At 50.7% G+C, this 13,729-nt stretch overlaps 1 protein-coding gene across 1 annotated transcript in view; it reads right to left on the bottom strand.

Annotated features, from left to right (window-relative positions):
* ARRB1 (arrestin beta 1) overlaps positions 1 to 7,531 on the bottom strand; it is a 77,092-nt gene extending 69,561 nt beyond the window's left edge. Inside the window, exon 1 of the mRNA XM_041729788.1 lies at positions 7,177 to 7,531. Coding sequence (XP_041585722.1) covers positions 7,177 to 7,196 — 20 coding nt within the window. The 5' untranslated portion in view covers positions 7,197 to 7,531. The remainder of the gene's footprint in view (positions 1 to 7,176) is intronic.
* Between the last annotated feature and the right edge of the window lie 6,198 nt (positions 7,532 to 13,729).

The raw sequence follows: 13,729 nt of genomic DNA on the forward strand, positions 1-13,729 counted from the left end.
GGGCAGGTGTCCTTGGTCTCACATGGAGGACATCAAGGAGTATGTAAATAACCAGTACACATTAGGGGGTGTAGGGGGAGTAGATCAGTGCCAAGAATGAGAGAGAGAAAGGGGGTGGGGACAGAATGGCGGCAAAAAAAAAAAAAAGTCAAAGGCACTTGGGGATCTGTGAGGACTTCCTGAAGGAGGCCATATATGATCCAGGCCTTGAAGGACAGACAGGAAGGGTACTGTGTTGGGTCAAGTCACCACCTGTGTACTAAGTATCAATGATATAACAGGCTTGTGCTGAGACCTTTGAAGCCTCAAGAGGGAATCAAACAGGGTCCCTCTCTGGAGGAGCTCACAGCCTGGTGAAGCAGCTAACCTCAAATAACACTGCCCTTGTGCCAGGGACTTGTCCATGAGCCTCAGCTATTTCAACTCAGTTAATCCTCGAGGCAACCTGCTGTGCCGGCACTATTACTGCCCCATTTTGCAGATGAGGGTGCTGTAGCAGAGAAAGGGTTAAACAGTAGGAGAAGTCACAGAGCTGGTAAGTGGCAGAGCTGGTATTTGAAACCTGGAAATCTGGTTCTTCCTAAGTCCTACCCACTATACTAATTAGTCTATGCTAATCAGATCAGAGTGGGCTGAGGGCACAGTCCAAAGTCACCCAGGCCCAGTTCCCCTGCAGTCTCGGTCCCCTGGCCTGTGACAGAGGCCTGAGCTTTGTCTTATCCCCCACTTCTGGCAACCCCTGGAAGAAAGGTCACCCCCAAACCTACTAGCAGAACATGGGAAAGGCATAACTCAGGGAGAGTTACCTCCTTGCACATGATGGGTGACTTGACTTCCATGGGGACACCAAGACCTAGAGAGTGTGAATGTTGTGCCCAAGGTCACACAGCAATGATTAAGCGTTAGAGCATACCCCTGGGACCCTCCTGAGATAGTACATCTCGGCAGTCTGCTCCCTCCCCTTCCTGCCCTTTTGTCAAAACACATCCTTGCCCACTAATGGCACCAGAGAAGGGAGGAGGATGAAGCTGCAAACGAACCAGGAGGCCTAGCTATAGAGCTGGAGGCCTACAGCCATAGGGACAGGCCCTCTGGCCTCATCCAGGCCCACAGCCATTCTGTTTCTGGACCCGTGGGTGCATGCTGGAGAGAGAGGCCGTGCCACCCCTGAGTGCTCAGACCTTGAGTGAGGAGTAGGTCTCCTCCTGGCCTGACACCAGCCATAGCACCCCATCTCGTTCCAGGCTCTTCGGACCAACAAATGGATCCCTTTCCAAGGACAAGGAGGCCCCAGGGAATCAGCTGTGACCCCAGCCAGGCCCAGCCCCATCCTAAGCAGAGGGAAAGCCACTCAGTCGCTGTGGTGACTTTAGTCACACACAACTCCTGAACCTGTGTGGTCCAGTCCCTGGAGCCTGGCCTCATCTGGCACCAGGTCTCCTGGGAAGGAACAGGCAGTTCCTCTAAAGTAGACTAAAGATGGGGCCAGTCCCAGGAAGGAGGAGGCGTCTCCAGAGAGATGACCCTGCCAGAGCCCCTTGGGGAGGGAGGGAGGGGACTGGGACAACAGACTCCTTTGTTCCCCTCTCAAAAGCAGCCACCCTGTCCTGCCCCACCCCCTCTGTTGTACCCCAGCTACCAGGACTCAAGCCCCGCCTGGGGCAGGACCCATCCTGCACACAGGAGACAGAGAGGGTGCCTGAAACCATCAGAGATAATACCCATTCATACTGAGACATGCCCCACCTTCAGAAGCCTGCAGTCTGACGTGGGACACAGGGCTTCCTTCGGCAGAAGCCTGTCTGATGGAGGAGAAACTGGTTTCACTCCCAGGAACCCCATTCTGATAGGGATGGTACCTCCCTCTCCCTCAGAACTTCACAATCTGATGGAAGAAACCCCCCATTGCCCCCACCCCCCACTGAAACTGGTCTAATGTCCCACATGGCTTTCACCCTCAGAATTCCTGAATATTAGGAAAGACCTAATATCAGCCTTTAGAATGCCCCTGGGCTGAGAGCAGAGGCAAGAAGGAAGGATTCAGTCCAGTCAACAAATCTTTACCAGGCATCTCCAATGAATCAAACCCAGTGATGGATAAAGGACCCACAAACAGAAAACAGAAATAGCCCCAAACCACAAGGAGCTCACCAACTGGGGAATTAAAAAAAAAAAAAACACCTGCGGTACCAATAAATGTGTGAGAAACTGCCATGAAATGCACCCACCCCGCACCCAAGGCCTAGTTACCAGGGCAGCCATATCCCTCAGCAGCCACACCACACACACTCTTGTGCCTGCACCCACCGTCTGCCCTTTCTGTCTAGACAGCTTGCCCCAGGACCCAGCTTAGAAGACACTTCCTCTGGGAAGGCTTCCCCCAGGACACCCAGCCTGAATCAGATGTCCCTCTTTCAGGAGCCAGTGCAGACAACCTCCCCTATGACCAGTTCACATTTCTGCAATGTCCTCCCACCCCCAGCTGAGCTTGACCCCCCAGGTTCCCACACTCCCAGTTCCTAACACCCCAAGCCCAGGGCCTCACACTCTTCCTCCACTAGGCCCACCCCAGCTCCAAGCACAGGGAAAAACAGAGTCCTCCCCTCTCCCCTATAGCCCCTTGCCACCCCCATCAGAAGCCCTCTCACCAAGTCACCAGCTGCAGCCTTCTGGCTGACTCCCAGGAGCCTCACTCAGGCTGGGCCCCTCGTCCCCCTCAGGTGTCAGTGCTCTCCAAGGCTCCAGCTGTCTCTAACTGTCCCCTGCACACACCATACCTCTTCCCTGCACCACAATACCCATGTTCCCCAAGGTAACCACCACTTCCAAACCCAAGACTCAAATCCCCACCTCCCTCCTCCATCCCTACCCCAGGACCCTGACCCATTTATGCAGAAGCCTCCCTACATCTTCCTCAACTTCCAGTCTGGCCCCCTGTCAAGCTGCCCCCTTCCAGCAGGCCTCAGAGAGATAGATGGTCAGCACAGTCACTCTAGCAGTAGCAGAGGATGGGCTGGCTGAGGCCAGGGGGCCACTTGGGTTGTGGTGACTCTCCATCTATTGGTATTCCATTGTCATAGCTCTGAGCTGTAACAAGCCCCCTGAACCCATGCCAGTGGAAAACTTCAGTCTCAGGCAAGGATGCCCAAACTTGGAAGGGAGAGAGCAGTGGAGAAGTCTGAAGCCCAGAAGCCAGCCTAGACTGGGGACCAGAGATGGTAAGTCAGATCTAACACTCCCACTTCCCAGAGAACCCCAGAAGCATCCCTGGACAAAGCCACAGGACTTCCCTAAGTTCCAGCCAAGATAGGTCACTCAGAGTTTAACAGCCAAGAGAGATGACAGCCAAGGTTAAGAGGGTTGGTGATTATGCATCCCCATCAAACCCACTCTCCTCTCCTCCAACAAAGAAACTGTCATAAACATCTGTAGGAAAGAGAATCCCATTCTCTCCCATTGCCTCGCAGAAAGTCCCTCCTGTTATCTAACTCTGATCATTCGTGTCGGCAGTTTAGTTAAGGAAGAACAGCAAGAACCAGAAGGGATGCACAACTTGAGGGGGGAGCTGCCAAGGAAGTGGGGGAGGCCAAACCATGTGGGCCATTCAGCCCTCTCCCTCTGGGTGAAGCACGGTGCAGCAGAGGGCTTTGTGAACACACAGGCTGCGTTCAGAAGCTTGTTGGCTGAATGGCAGCAAATTACTTAATCTCTCCTAGTCTGTTTCCTCATCTGTAAAAGGGAATAAAAATCCCTCCATTAACAGGATCACTGGGAGAACCAAATGAGATCATGCATGTAAGTCTCCTGACACATACCAGACACCCGAGTAGTCGGGCTAATGGACACCACCTTCTCATTCATATTTCTCAGTTGCATCCTCTCCACGACCTTAGCTCAGATCCTACCTTCTCCCAGGCTCCTCCTGGGCCTCCTCACCAGTCCCCCTGCTTCTGCCCTATGGCCCCAGCCACTGCCAAAGGTGTTCCTCTGAAAGGGACATCTACTCCCATGCCTCTTCTCACCCTACCTGCTGAACCATGAACCACCACAGACTCTCCTTAGCCTGGAATGTCAGGTTGAGTAGCCTGTGTTTCTCTCTTGAGGCTCAGCCATCATCATAAGCCCAACCTGCAGGCTGCACGGGGTGCTTCATGCCTCCGAGCCTTTGCACGGTCTGTACCCTTGGGCCAGGAACGACATCCCCAGTGTTACCACCCTGGCCTCCTCATCCTTCCAGATGAAGCTCCCGTAGCTCCAAAGCCACCTCCTTCCCATGAAAGCTTCCTTCACCATGCCCCCTTCTGGGACTGGGGTGTGGACTCCTTTTTAAGCCTCCCACAGCACATGTAACCCTGCAGTATAATCACCTGCTCTGCTCTAAATCCTTCCGGGACAGAGTGGGGCCCTTCTTCTCGGAAGCCCCAGCCCCCCGACAGTCAACATTTGTTGAATGGATGTATGATTGCTCCCACAGCACCTTGTTAGAGCAATCATCATACCACCTGCCCTGTAATTAATCCCATCCAAGCATTTGTCTCCTCCCCTTCTTCCCCCTGGACCTTGGGAGTTCCTAGACGACAGTGACAGCTCTGACTCATTCTCATTTTCATATAGGGGGTGGGTCCAAGTGCAGAGATGGATGCCATGACTCCTGATCCTTAGAGTATTGGGTATTCGCAGTTTCCTCTTCTAGGTCAGAGAAAGTAGAAACCCATGGCCTACAGAATGAGGCAAGGTACAGCCCATTATTGATTTTGCCCTTCTCTTCCAAATTACTCAGGAAACCTGTCTGGAAGGAGGAGGGAGGCCTCCTGGGACTACAGGAGAGGGGAGAAGAGCAGGGCCACCATCCATTGAATGGACTTTAGCCAAGCCTGGGCTTCAGGCTTCAGGCAGCACCTCTTCCCCTGCCCAGCAAATTCAATAAACACAAGAGAGCCTTGAAATTTTTAGTATTGACAGGTCCAATTTACATACAGGAAAACAAAGGCCCAGAAGGGTAAAGACAATTATCCAAGGTCCCCCAAAGAGCTAGAGGCAAGCAGGGGGAGTTGTGGAAAAGATCCTAACCCCAAAGATAAGGTCTCCAACAGGTACCTAGCTGCTCACCGTGTCTCCATCTTGCTGACAACCTACGCCAGCCGTGGGGAGCAGGGACATCCCTCAAGTCACAGAGAGGCAAACCAAGGCCCAAGAGGGGCTGAGTCACCCTGATGGCGAAGCAGAATAGGAGGAATAAAGAAGAGCAAGGGCTCCTAACTCTCACAAGGAGAAAAATCTAATCTCAATGGTCAGGAGGATCTTGGCTTTGGGGGACACAGACAGCAGAAGAGACAGCCACATATCCTCCTACTGAGAACAAAGACCAGGTCACAGTGCCAGCCAGCCAGCTGCAATGAGGACTAATCATCAAGGTGAATGCAGAGGCCTCATGATCTTCTGCAGCTTCTCCAACCAGCCTGGGCCTCCACACACAGAGCAGGGAACCCCACCTCGGCCTTTAACCCAGGGCCCATGCAGGCCTTCGCTAGTAGTGCCCACGGGCAAGCCACAGAGAAATGGCTCTGGGGCCAAGTGGGCTCTGGCCTCTGCCCTGCTACTGACACCCCTTGACCTTAAGCAAGTCAGGTAACCTCTAACACTCTGGTTCCTCTTCTGGAAAACAGGAAGGGGAAAATTAACCTCCTTGAGGAGCTGTCAAGAAGATGGTGGGGAAGCAGTTTCTAAATTACCTCCAAGCCTCAGTTTTCTCTTCGGAAAAATGAAAATAATCTCTGGAGGATCTTTCTAATGCTGTTGAGAAAGAGTGTCAGATGGTAGCCAGTGTGAAATTGATTTGTTGTGGTCACAAAACATGATGACCACTAGGGTCACTTCTCCCTAATATCTGCTCCTTTGGGGAGGAAATAGGTCTTGCATATCTTTGATCTCCACACTATGCTCAGTACACAGCAGGCACTCAATACATAATTATTAGAAGCAAGAAGAGAGACAGGGAGGGTGGAGAGAGGGAAGAGAGGAGGGAGAAGCTTCTACTATTACTTAAAGGAGTAGGCAAAGTGAAGGGGAACAGCTGGGGTGACAAACCAGAGTGCCTGTCTTGGTCTAGAGGGGCTGTCCCCAGGGGCTGCCCTGCCTCAGCTTCCTCCCCTGTTTTGTCCCAGTTTTCTATCTCAGAGGCAAAGCCTCTCCCTTTCTGAGCCAGGGCAAGCTCCTAAGAAGATAGGAACCCCTTTCCCCACCCCAGCTTAAAACAGATCCTGGCCAGCCACCCCAGGCCTCTGGAGGTCAGAGGGAAAGGAAACAGAGTGGATGGGATGCATTTTTCCCAGGCTCCCAGGGGGCCTGCCACCCTGTGTGATGTGGTTCCACTTCTCGCCATGCAGGGACTGGAGAGAGTGTGTCAGCAGCCCCAGGGTCTGCAGGCTTGGGACCATGCGGTGCCAGTCTGTGTGGGCATTAGTCTGACACACGTGCCTGTGGAGGTCGGTGCTGGTGTGGTCTTGCAGACCCTGCGCTGAGGAGACATGTACCAGCATGAGCGTGTGAGGGCACGACTCAGAGGGTTTGTTACAGTGAGTGCAAGTGACACTGTATGTGTGCATTGGTGTAGGCCAACATGTGTGTGCCCACACGACGGTGTGACAGAACTGATGTGTGCTGGAGTGTGACTTGTGTATGCCAACCTGGCCGTCAGCAAGAATGTGCTCCCGAGTGTATACCAGTGAGTGTGTGACAGTATGTTATTGTACCTGATGAGCGAGAGGCAGTGAATGTCGTGTGTGTGACAGCATGAGTGTGCCCGTGTGCCTCCATGAGCCCGTGTGCCATTGCCATTGTGTGTTAACCTGCCCCCTCGCGTCTCTGCGTCTGCTGGTGCTGGCCAGTACTGGGTGTCAGCAGCGAGGGAGTGTGTGTGTGTGTGTGTGTGTGTGTGTGAGCCCGAGGAGCTGCCAGCCGGACGGGGCGTCCGGGTCCTTGCCCTCCGCACCCCCACCCTCGGCCCACTGCCCCCGCGGCCCCGCCAGCGAGCACACAGGAGACCTGGGGCACCGGCGAGCTGCGCGCCGCGGAGCCAGGCGTCGGCGCTCCCGGGGTGACCGCCTGGAACCCCCGCCCGCGCCCTCACCCAGGTCGCCCCCGCGGGCACCGGGCCGGGCCGCCGCCGGCACTCACCGCGTCCCTTTGTCGCCCATGGTCCGCCGCGGCCGCAGGAGGTCCGAGGCGACAGCGCCCAGGCTGGAAAATCCCCGGCCGGCAGGAGGAGCGCGGGCCAGCCGGCTCCCGGCTCCTGCTCCGCCTCCTCCGCTCCCGGCCGCCGCCGCCGCCGCCGCCGCCGCCCCCGCCCCGGGCCCGCCCGCCGCGCCGCACAGCGCCCGGGCCGCGGCCAGGGGCGTGGAGCAGTGCGGGAGGGCGCGTGTGCCTGCGCGTGTGCCTGCGCGTGTGCCTGCGCGTGCCTGCGGGAACTGCGTGTGCGCGCCAGCGCAGGGCCCCGAGGTCGGCACGGGTGCCCACAGCCGTGCACCCGCTGTGTGTGCTGTACGTGAGGGCGCACGCTGGGGTGTCTATACGTGCGCGTGTGTGCACGCGAGTGTGTCGCGGCGTGTGCACGCCCGTGTGCTCCGGCCGACTGGGGCGTGTATGTGATGGAACGGTGTGCACGTCTTTGTGCAGTTGTGCGTGTGTGCAGGAGCGCTCCCCCGCGCACGCCGGAGCCGCCTTTCATGCGCGACGGAGGGTGGAAGTCCAAGGTCGGCCCACCCCAAGGCTGAGCTTCCTCCCAGCGCAGCCCCGGGTTGGGTGGGGGTGGGGGCCTGGAGGAGACCCCGGGTGCCCGGCCCGGCCTCAGCCCCACCCCCCCACCCCAACTCCCCGCCCCTTGTGGAGAGATAACAGCAACCCCCGGGGACAGGAAGAAGGGGCCACGACGCTGGGGAACTGATGAGGGTGGGAGGGGGCCAGAGACCAGCCAGGGGTGGTGGCCGTGGCTGCCCAGGAAGAGGAAGCAGTGAGCACCGGAGATAAGGAAGAAGCTTAGAGCTGGCCCGCTGTGGCCTGGGAGTCTGACCTGGCAGGGTAGCACAATGCAAAGGCCCCTACCAAGCTTCATGGCTTTTTATGGGTGACACTGGACACCAGCCCTCTCAAAAGGGCTGCAGACACATAAAGTGAGCCACTTAATACAGCTTGCAGAATTGTTCACAGGTGTTTGCTGGCCTCCCTTAGTGCCTGACAAACGGTAGGTGCCCAGTAGATATTAACCCATCCCTCTGCAGGCTTCCTGGTGTCCTGTAAAATCCTGGCTAGGACCCTGCTTTGTCAGAGGCTTCCTCCTGTTGTCCACCTAGTGGGAGAGTATGAGGTCTTTCCCACCCCCTCACTGCTGGGATTCGGCTAATTGGATCCCTAATATTGGCATATTAATGGGGAGGAAAGGAAGCTATCATTTACTCTTATGTGATTGTGGGTCTGTAAACATCTCCTGTAATTATGCTCAGAAGCAGTTACCTGTTGTGGTTATATATAGTTGGGTAAGGATTTCCCAGTAAAATTACTGTAATTATGTCCAGACAGGCAGGTAATTGAGGAGAGGGTGTGCTGATGAGCAGACAGGATGGTCCAGGGTCTGGGCAATGTTAGGAATTAGGAGAGTGTGGATTAGGGCCCAGGACCTCCCTCTTGGCTTGGCCTCTGGCCTTCACCCTTACTCCCACAGAGAAAGGAGAGAGGCTACCTGCTGTTTTTGCTGAGGCCAGGAATTTGAGAGGAGCACACCAGAGTCCTGCATGATGACAGGAGGCTCATTGTGTGAGCTAGAGAGGACCCCAACTGAGATGGAGAGACCAGGTTCAGCCACTCTCCACATCAGTTTCCCCATCTAGAAAACGCAGGGTCAACCCAATCACATGATCTTCAATGGCTCTCCTCACGGTGATGTCCAAAGCACTTGGATTTTAAATTTCAGACAAATTCTTCATTTAACTCAACAAATACTTGTGTTTAGTTTACTACAAAACATTATGTTGTATATCACCTCTAAGTAAAACAAATGGTTCAGAAAGATGAATCAGATGATTTCAGGTAACCCTTGCCCCCACACAGAGCTCTTCCCAGCCCATTTTGGAAAGCATGGCTCTAAAGTTCTGGGGACAGAACAGATTGATTAGACTGTGCAGTCAACAGGCATGATTTCAAGCACATCCCCCACTAGCTCATAAACTTCATGAGGGAGTTCATGGTGTGCCTGGCACTACTTGATGCTCATAATTCTATGAGATAAATGCTCTTTTCCCTGTTTTATAAATAAGCAAACTGATGCTTGGAGTCTGCCCAATCTACAGCCTCTGGTGGACCTTGACCTCTGACCTTCCCTTCTCCAGCTCCCCACCACCACCCAGGGAAGCTAGTATGTGGAAGAGTCAGAAGTCAGCCTTTGATTCGCTCTTCATTCAATAACTGTTTGTTGAATGTGTCATGCGTGTTTCTGGGAATTTACAAATCAGCGATCAGTAGGACAAACAGAGCTGTCATTCCAGTGAGGGATCTAGGACAGGAGAAGAGAAGTGAAGGGGTATTTTTGCTATACCCGTCAGATTCTTCAGACAGTGTTAAATATTCTTATAACTAAAATTCACAAAGATGTAAAAGTGGTATGTTGTCAAGACCTCTATAAATATAAATGATCTGATTTCAAGCAGTGATAAGTATTATGAAGGAAATAAAAGAGTGAAGAAGCAAAGAGTGATGAGTGCAAGTGTATTCAGAAATGGATTCTTGACCTTTGGACAAAACACGGGTAAGGACCCAGTATGGGCACCCTGGCAGAGGGAGTGGCATGTACAGAAAACTGCGCCTTTCTGAGGCCCAGGAACCAGGCAGGGGGCCTGCATTTTGGTGAACAGGGGAGCAGTGGTGAAGATCATATAGGGTTTGTGGTTGGGCTATGGAGTTTGGGGAGCCAGTGGAAGACGTAGGAGATGAGAAACAGTACCTGCTTATGTTTTTAAAGGTCACTCTGGCTGTTGGCTGGAGATGTCTTGGTCCAGACAAGCAGAGGCAGGGCATCCCATTACCACAGTAGGCAAGAGAGAGCAGATGGTGGTTTGGACTACGGTGGTGGCAACAGAAATGAGAAGTAAAGGGATTCATATATATTTGGAGATAGAGCAACTGCTTAAGAGCCAACTGTGGACAGTGGCAGATCTAAGATTACTCTGAGGTTTGGGAAGCTCTGCTTGTTCTACCCTTCATGCAGGCCACCTCCCCACACATCTCTTCAAGGGAATTAAGGGTTGAGAGTCCTGGAGGCTCCCTCCTTCCTGTCTCAACCCATTTGTTATACACCTTCCATCTGAAAACCAGACTGGTCTTTCTAAAAGGCAAATAGATTCTACTATTGAGGCTCATAGGAGATGGTCATGTCCAACTCTGACCCGGTTTGGGCCAGTCACATGGCTGAATTTTACCACACACAATAATAATCCCTTACCAAAAGAGAAAGAGAGAAATGAAGTATTATTCCTGCTTTATAGATGAGAAAACAAAACCACTGAGAAGGAAAGTGCTGAAAGCCAAGAATGTAGCAAATAAATGGTAGAGCTATAGCCTAAACCTATAACCTCTTAGCTGGTCAGGTAGTTGAATGTCAGATTGGAGAAGGAGTGAGTGGGTATGGGGGGGGGCGGTGTTTTTAGCTCCTTGTTCAACAAAGGATGTGACAGGTTGACTGATGCCTCCCTTTGAGATGTTAGAGATTATAATAAACTAGGAAGCTTCCCTACTTCTGCCCCCAACCAGAAATCTAGGTGTCCTCTTTGACTTCTCCTTTGCCTCCCTCAGTCCCTCTCAAGCCAGTCCTAGACATCTACCTCCTACGTATCTCCCAATAAAGCTGAAGAGGTGGAAGGAGCCAGACCATGCTGGGCCTGGAGGGTCATGTTAAGGAATTTGGTCTTTATCCAAAGATCAATGAAGATTTTAAGCTTTGAAAGGTTTTAAGCAGAGCGGTGACATGCTCAGACATGCATTTTGAGAAGATGGCTCTGGCTGCTGTGTAAAGGATGGATTGGATGTGAGCCAGAGGGGATGCAGAGGGGAGGGACCTGGTCAGCAGTTTAGGGGAAGGACAATAATCACATTCTGGGGAGAGGACACTCAATATCTACAAAACCAGGCAGGAAGGAAAGGGCACAGTACTTTGAAAGAATTCAGATGGATCTGAAGGCCAAAGCAGAGAGGGGAGGAGTGGGACTGGAAAGGAGGATGGCGCCGTATCTTGAGGAAGCAGGGTCATAGCTGGGTCAGCTCCCCAATATGGCAGGGCCTAACAAGATCTCCAGTTTGTCTAACAAGATTTCTTTATGGTGGGATTGTTGGTTTCTAACTATAACTAAGTAGACAATTCAAAGGTCTCATTTGTAACCGACAAAACCCAATTGTGGCTGACTTAAACATACAAAGAATTTATTGGCAGGATATCCAGAAAGCTGCTACTGCTGAGGAAGGAACACCACAACTCATACCCCCAACTATTGCCAGTATCAAGCCTGGCCCCAGAAACTAGGTATGACCACTACCACCTCTGTCACCAACAAAGATTCTTAACTGGCCCCACATCCCTGAGTCAAAGGCCTCCATGCTTCAAAATCTCCCACGATTGGCTGAGCCTGGTCATATGATCCTTTTGCTGTAAGGTCGCTGAGAAACTGTAGTGGCATGTGCGATTTACATACTGGGAAGCAGGCTTTAACTTACTCTAAGATTTAGAAGGCAAAGGATTCCCTAAAAGTAAGAAGGGAATTTAGATGCTGAGTAGCCAGAAAATACAAATACCCACTCTACTATGAAGTGCAGCTGAATGAGTTACAGTAACAGCTCAGAGCCAGATGACAGGCAGGGACAGATACCCTTGCTAACAGAGAGGCTTTTACCAGGTTGTCGCGGTATTGTTTGCTTTCTTAAAAAGACAGACAGCAGAAAGGATTCTAGTAATGGTGAAGTATCTTCTAGCCGACTAAACCCTGTAGATAGCAATATAAACTTTGAACAAAATGTAACAACAAGAATTTGATGACACTGAAGAGCAAACAGTCCAAAACTAGAGGGGATTTTACTCTTGAAACAGGGCACCTAGGTGGCTCAGTGGTTGAGTGTCTGCCTTTGGCTCAGGGTGTGATCCTAGGGTCCCACATCAGGCTCCCCACAGGGAGCCTATGTCTCTGCCTCTCTCTGTGTGTCTCTCATGAATAAATAAATAAAATCTTAGAAAGAAGGAAAGAAGGAAAAGAAAGAAAGAAGAAAGAAAAGAAAGAAAAGAAAGAAAAGGAAAAAGGAAAAGAAAAGAAGAAAAGAAAAGAAAGAAAGAAAAGAAAGAAAAGAAAAGAAAAAAAGAAAAGAAAAGAAAAGAAAAGAAAAGAAAAGAAAAGAAAAGAAAAGAAAAGAAAAGAAAAAAGAAAAGAAAGGAACCACACTGGGGGACATCTGCTTTTTTTTTTTTTTTTTTTTTTAAGATTTTATTTGGGCAGCCTGGGTGGCTCAGCAGTTTAGTGCTGCCTTCAGCCCAGTGTGTGATCCTGGAGACCCGCGATCAAGTCTCACATCCGGCTTCCTGCATGGAGCCTGCTTCTCCCTCTGCCTGTGTCTCTGCCTCTCTCTGTCTCTCATGAGTGAATAAATAAAATCTTAAAAAAAAAAAAAAAAGAATTTCTTTATTTATTTTATGTTACCAGGCACCTATTACCAGGCACCTATTAGGATGAACAGGCACCTATTAGGATGGACATAATTTGAAATATAGACATCAAATACTGGCAACGATGTGGAGAAACAGGAACTCTGATTCATTGCTGGTAGGAATGCAACTTTGGAAGATAAGTTTGATGATTTCTTACAAAACTAAACATATTACCATATATATGATCCAGCAATCATGCTCCTTGGGATTTGCCCAAATAAGTCCAAAACTCATGTCCACACAAGAACCTGAAGAAGTGTTTACAACAGCTTTATTCATAATTGCCAAAAATTGGAAACAACCAAAGTGTCTTTTAGTAGATGAATGATAAATAAATGAGGGTACAATGACATATTATTTAGCATTAAAGACAAATTAGCCAACAAGCCAAGGAAGGCCTGGAGAAATCTTAAATGCCTATTATTAAATGAAAGAAGCCAATCTGAAAAAGCTACATGCTGTATGATTCCAACTATATGACCTTCTGAAAAAGGCAAAACTATGGAGACAGTAAAAAGATCAGTGGTTGCCAGGCATTGAGGGGGAGGAGAGGAATGAATAGGTGAGCACAGATTATTTTTAGGGCAGTGAAAATCCTTGGGGGCACCTGGGTGGCTCAGTTGGCTAAGTTTCTACACTTCAGATAAATGACAGCAACAGTGTTCATCACCAGCAGAGCTGCAGTATGAGAAATGCTAACGAGAGTTCTTCAGGCTGACAAATAATGACACCAGATGGAAAGGTAGATCTTTTGGAAGGAATGAAGAGCACCAGAAATGGTAAATATACAGATAAATGGAAGCCTTTTTTTTTTTTCTTTACTTTTAACTGTTAAAAACCAAAATAATAACATTTTATTACAGGGTTTTTAATGTAGAAGTAAAACTTTTAATGTATAAGTAAAAACATTAGGACAATAGGGCATGGAGGATGGAGATAAATGGAATTATTTTGTTGCAAGTTTCATACAGTTCTAAATAGACTATGAGAAGTTAA

Source organism: Vulpes lagopus, chromosome 15 (genome assembly GCF_018345385.1).
Source record: "Vulpes lagopus strain Blue_001 chromosome 15, ASM1834538v1, whole genome shotgun sequence".
In the NCBI taxonomy this organism is placed as follows: Eukaryota; Metazoa; Chordata; class Mammalia; order Carnivora; family Canidae; genus Vulpes; species Vulpes lagopus.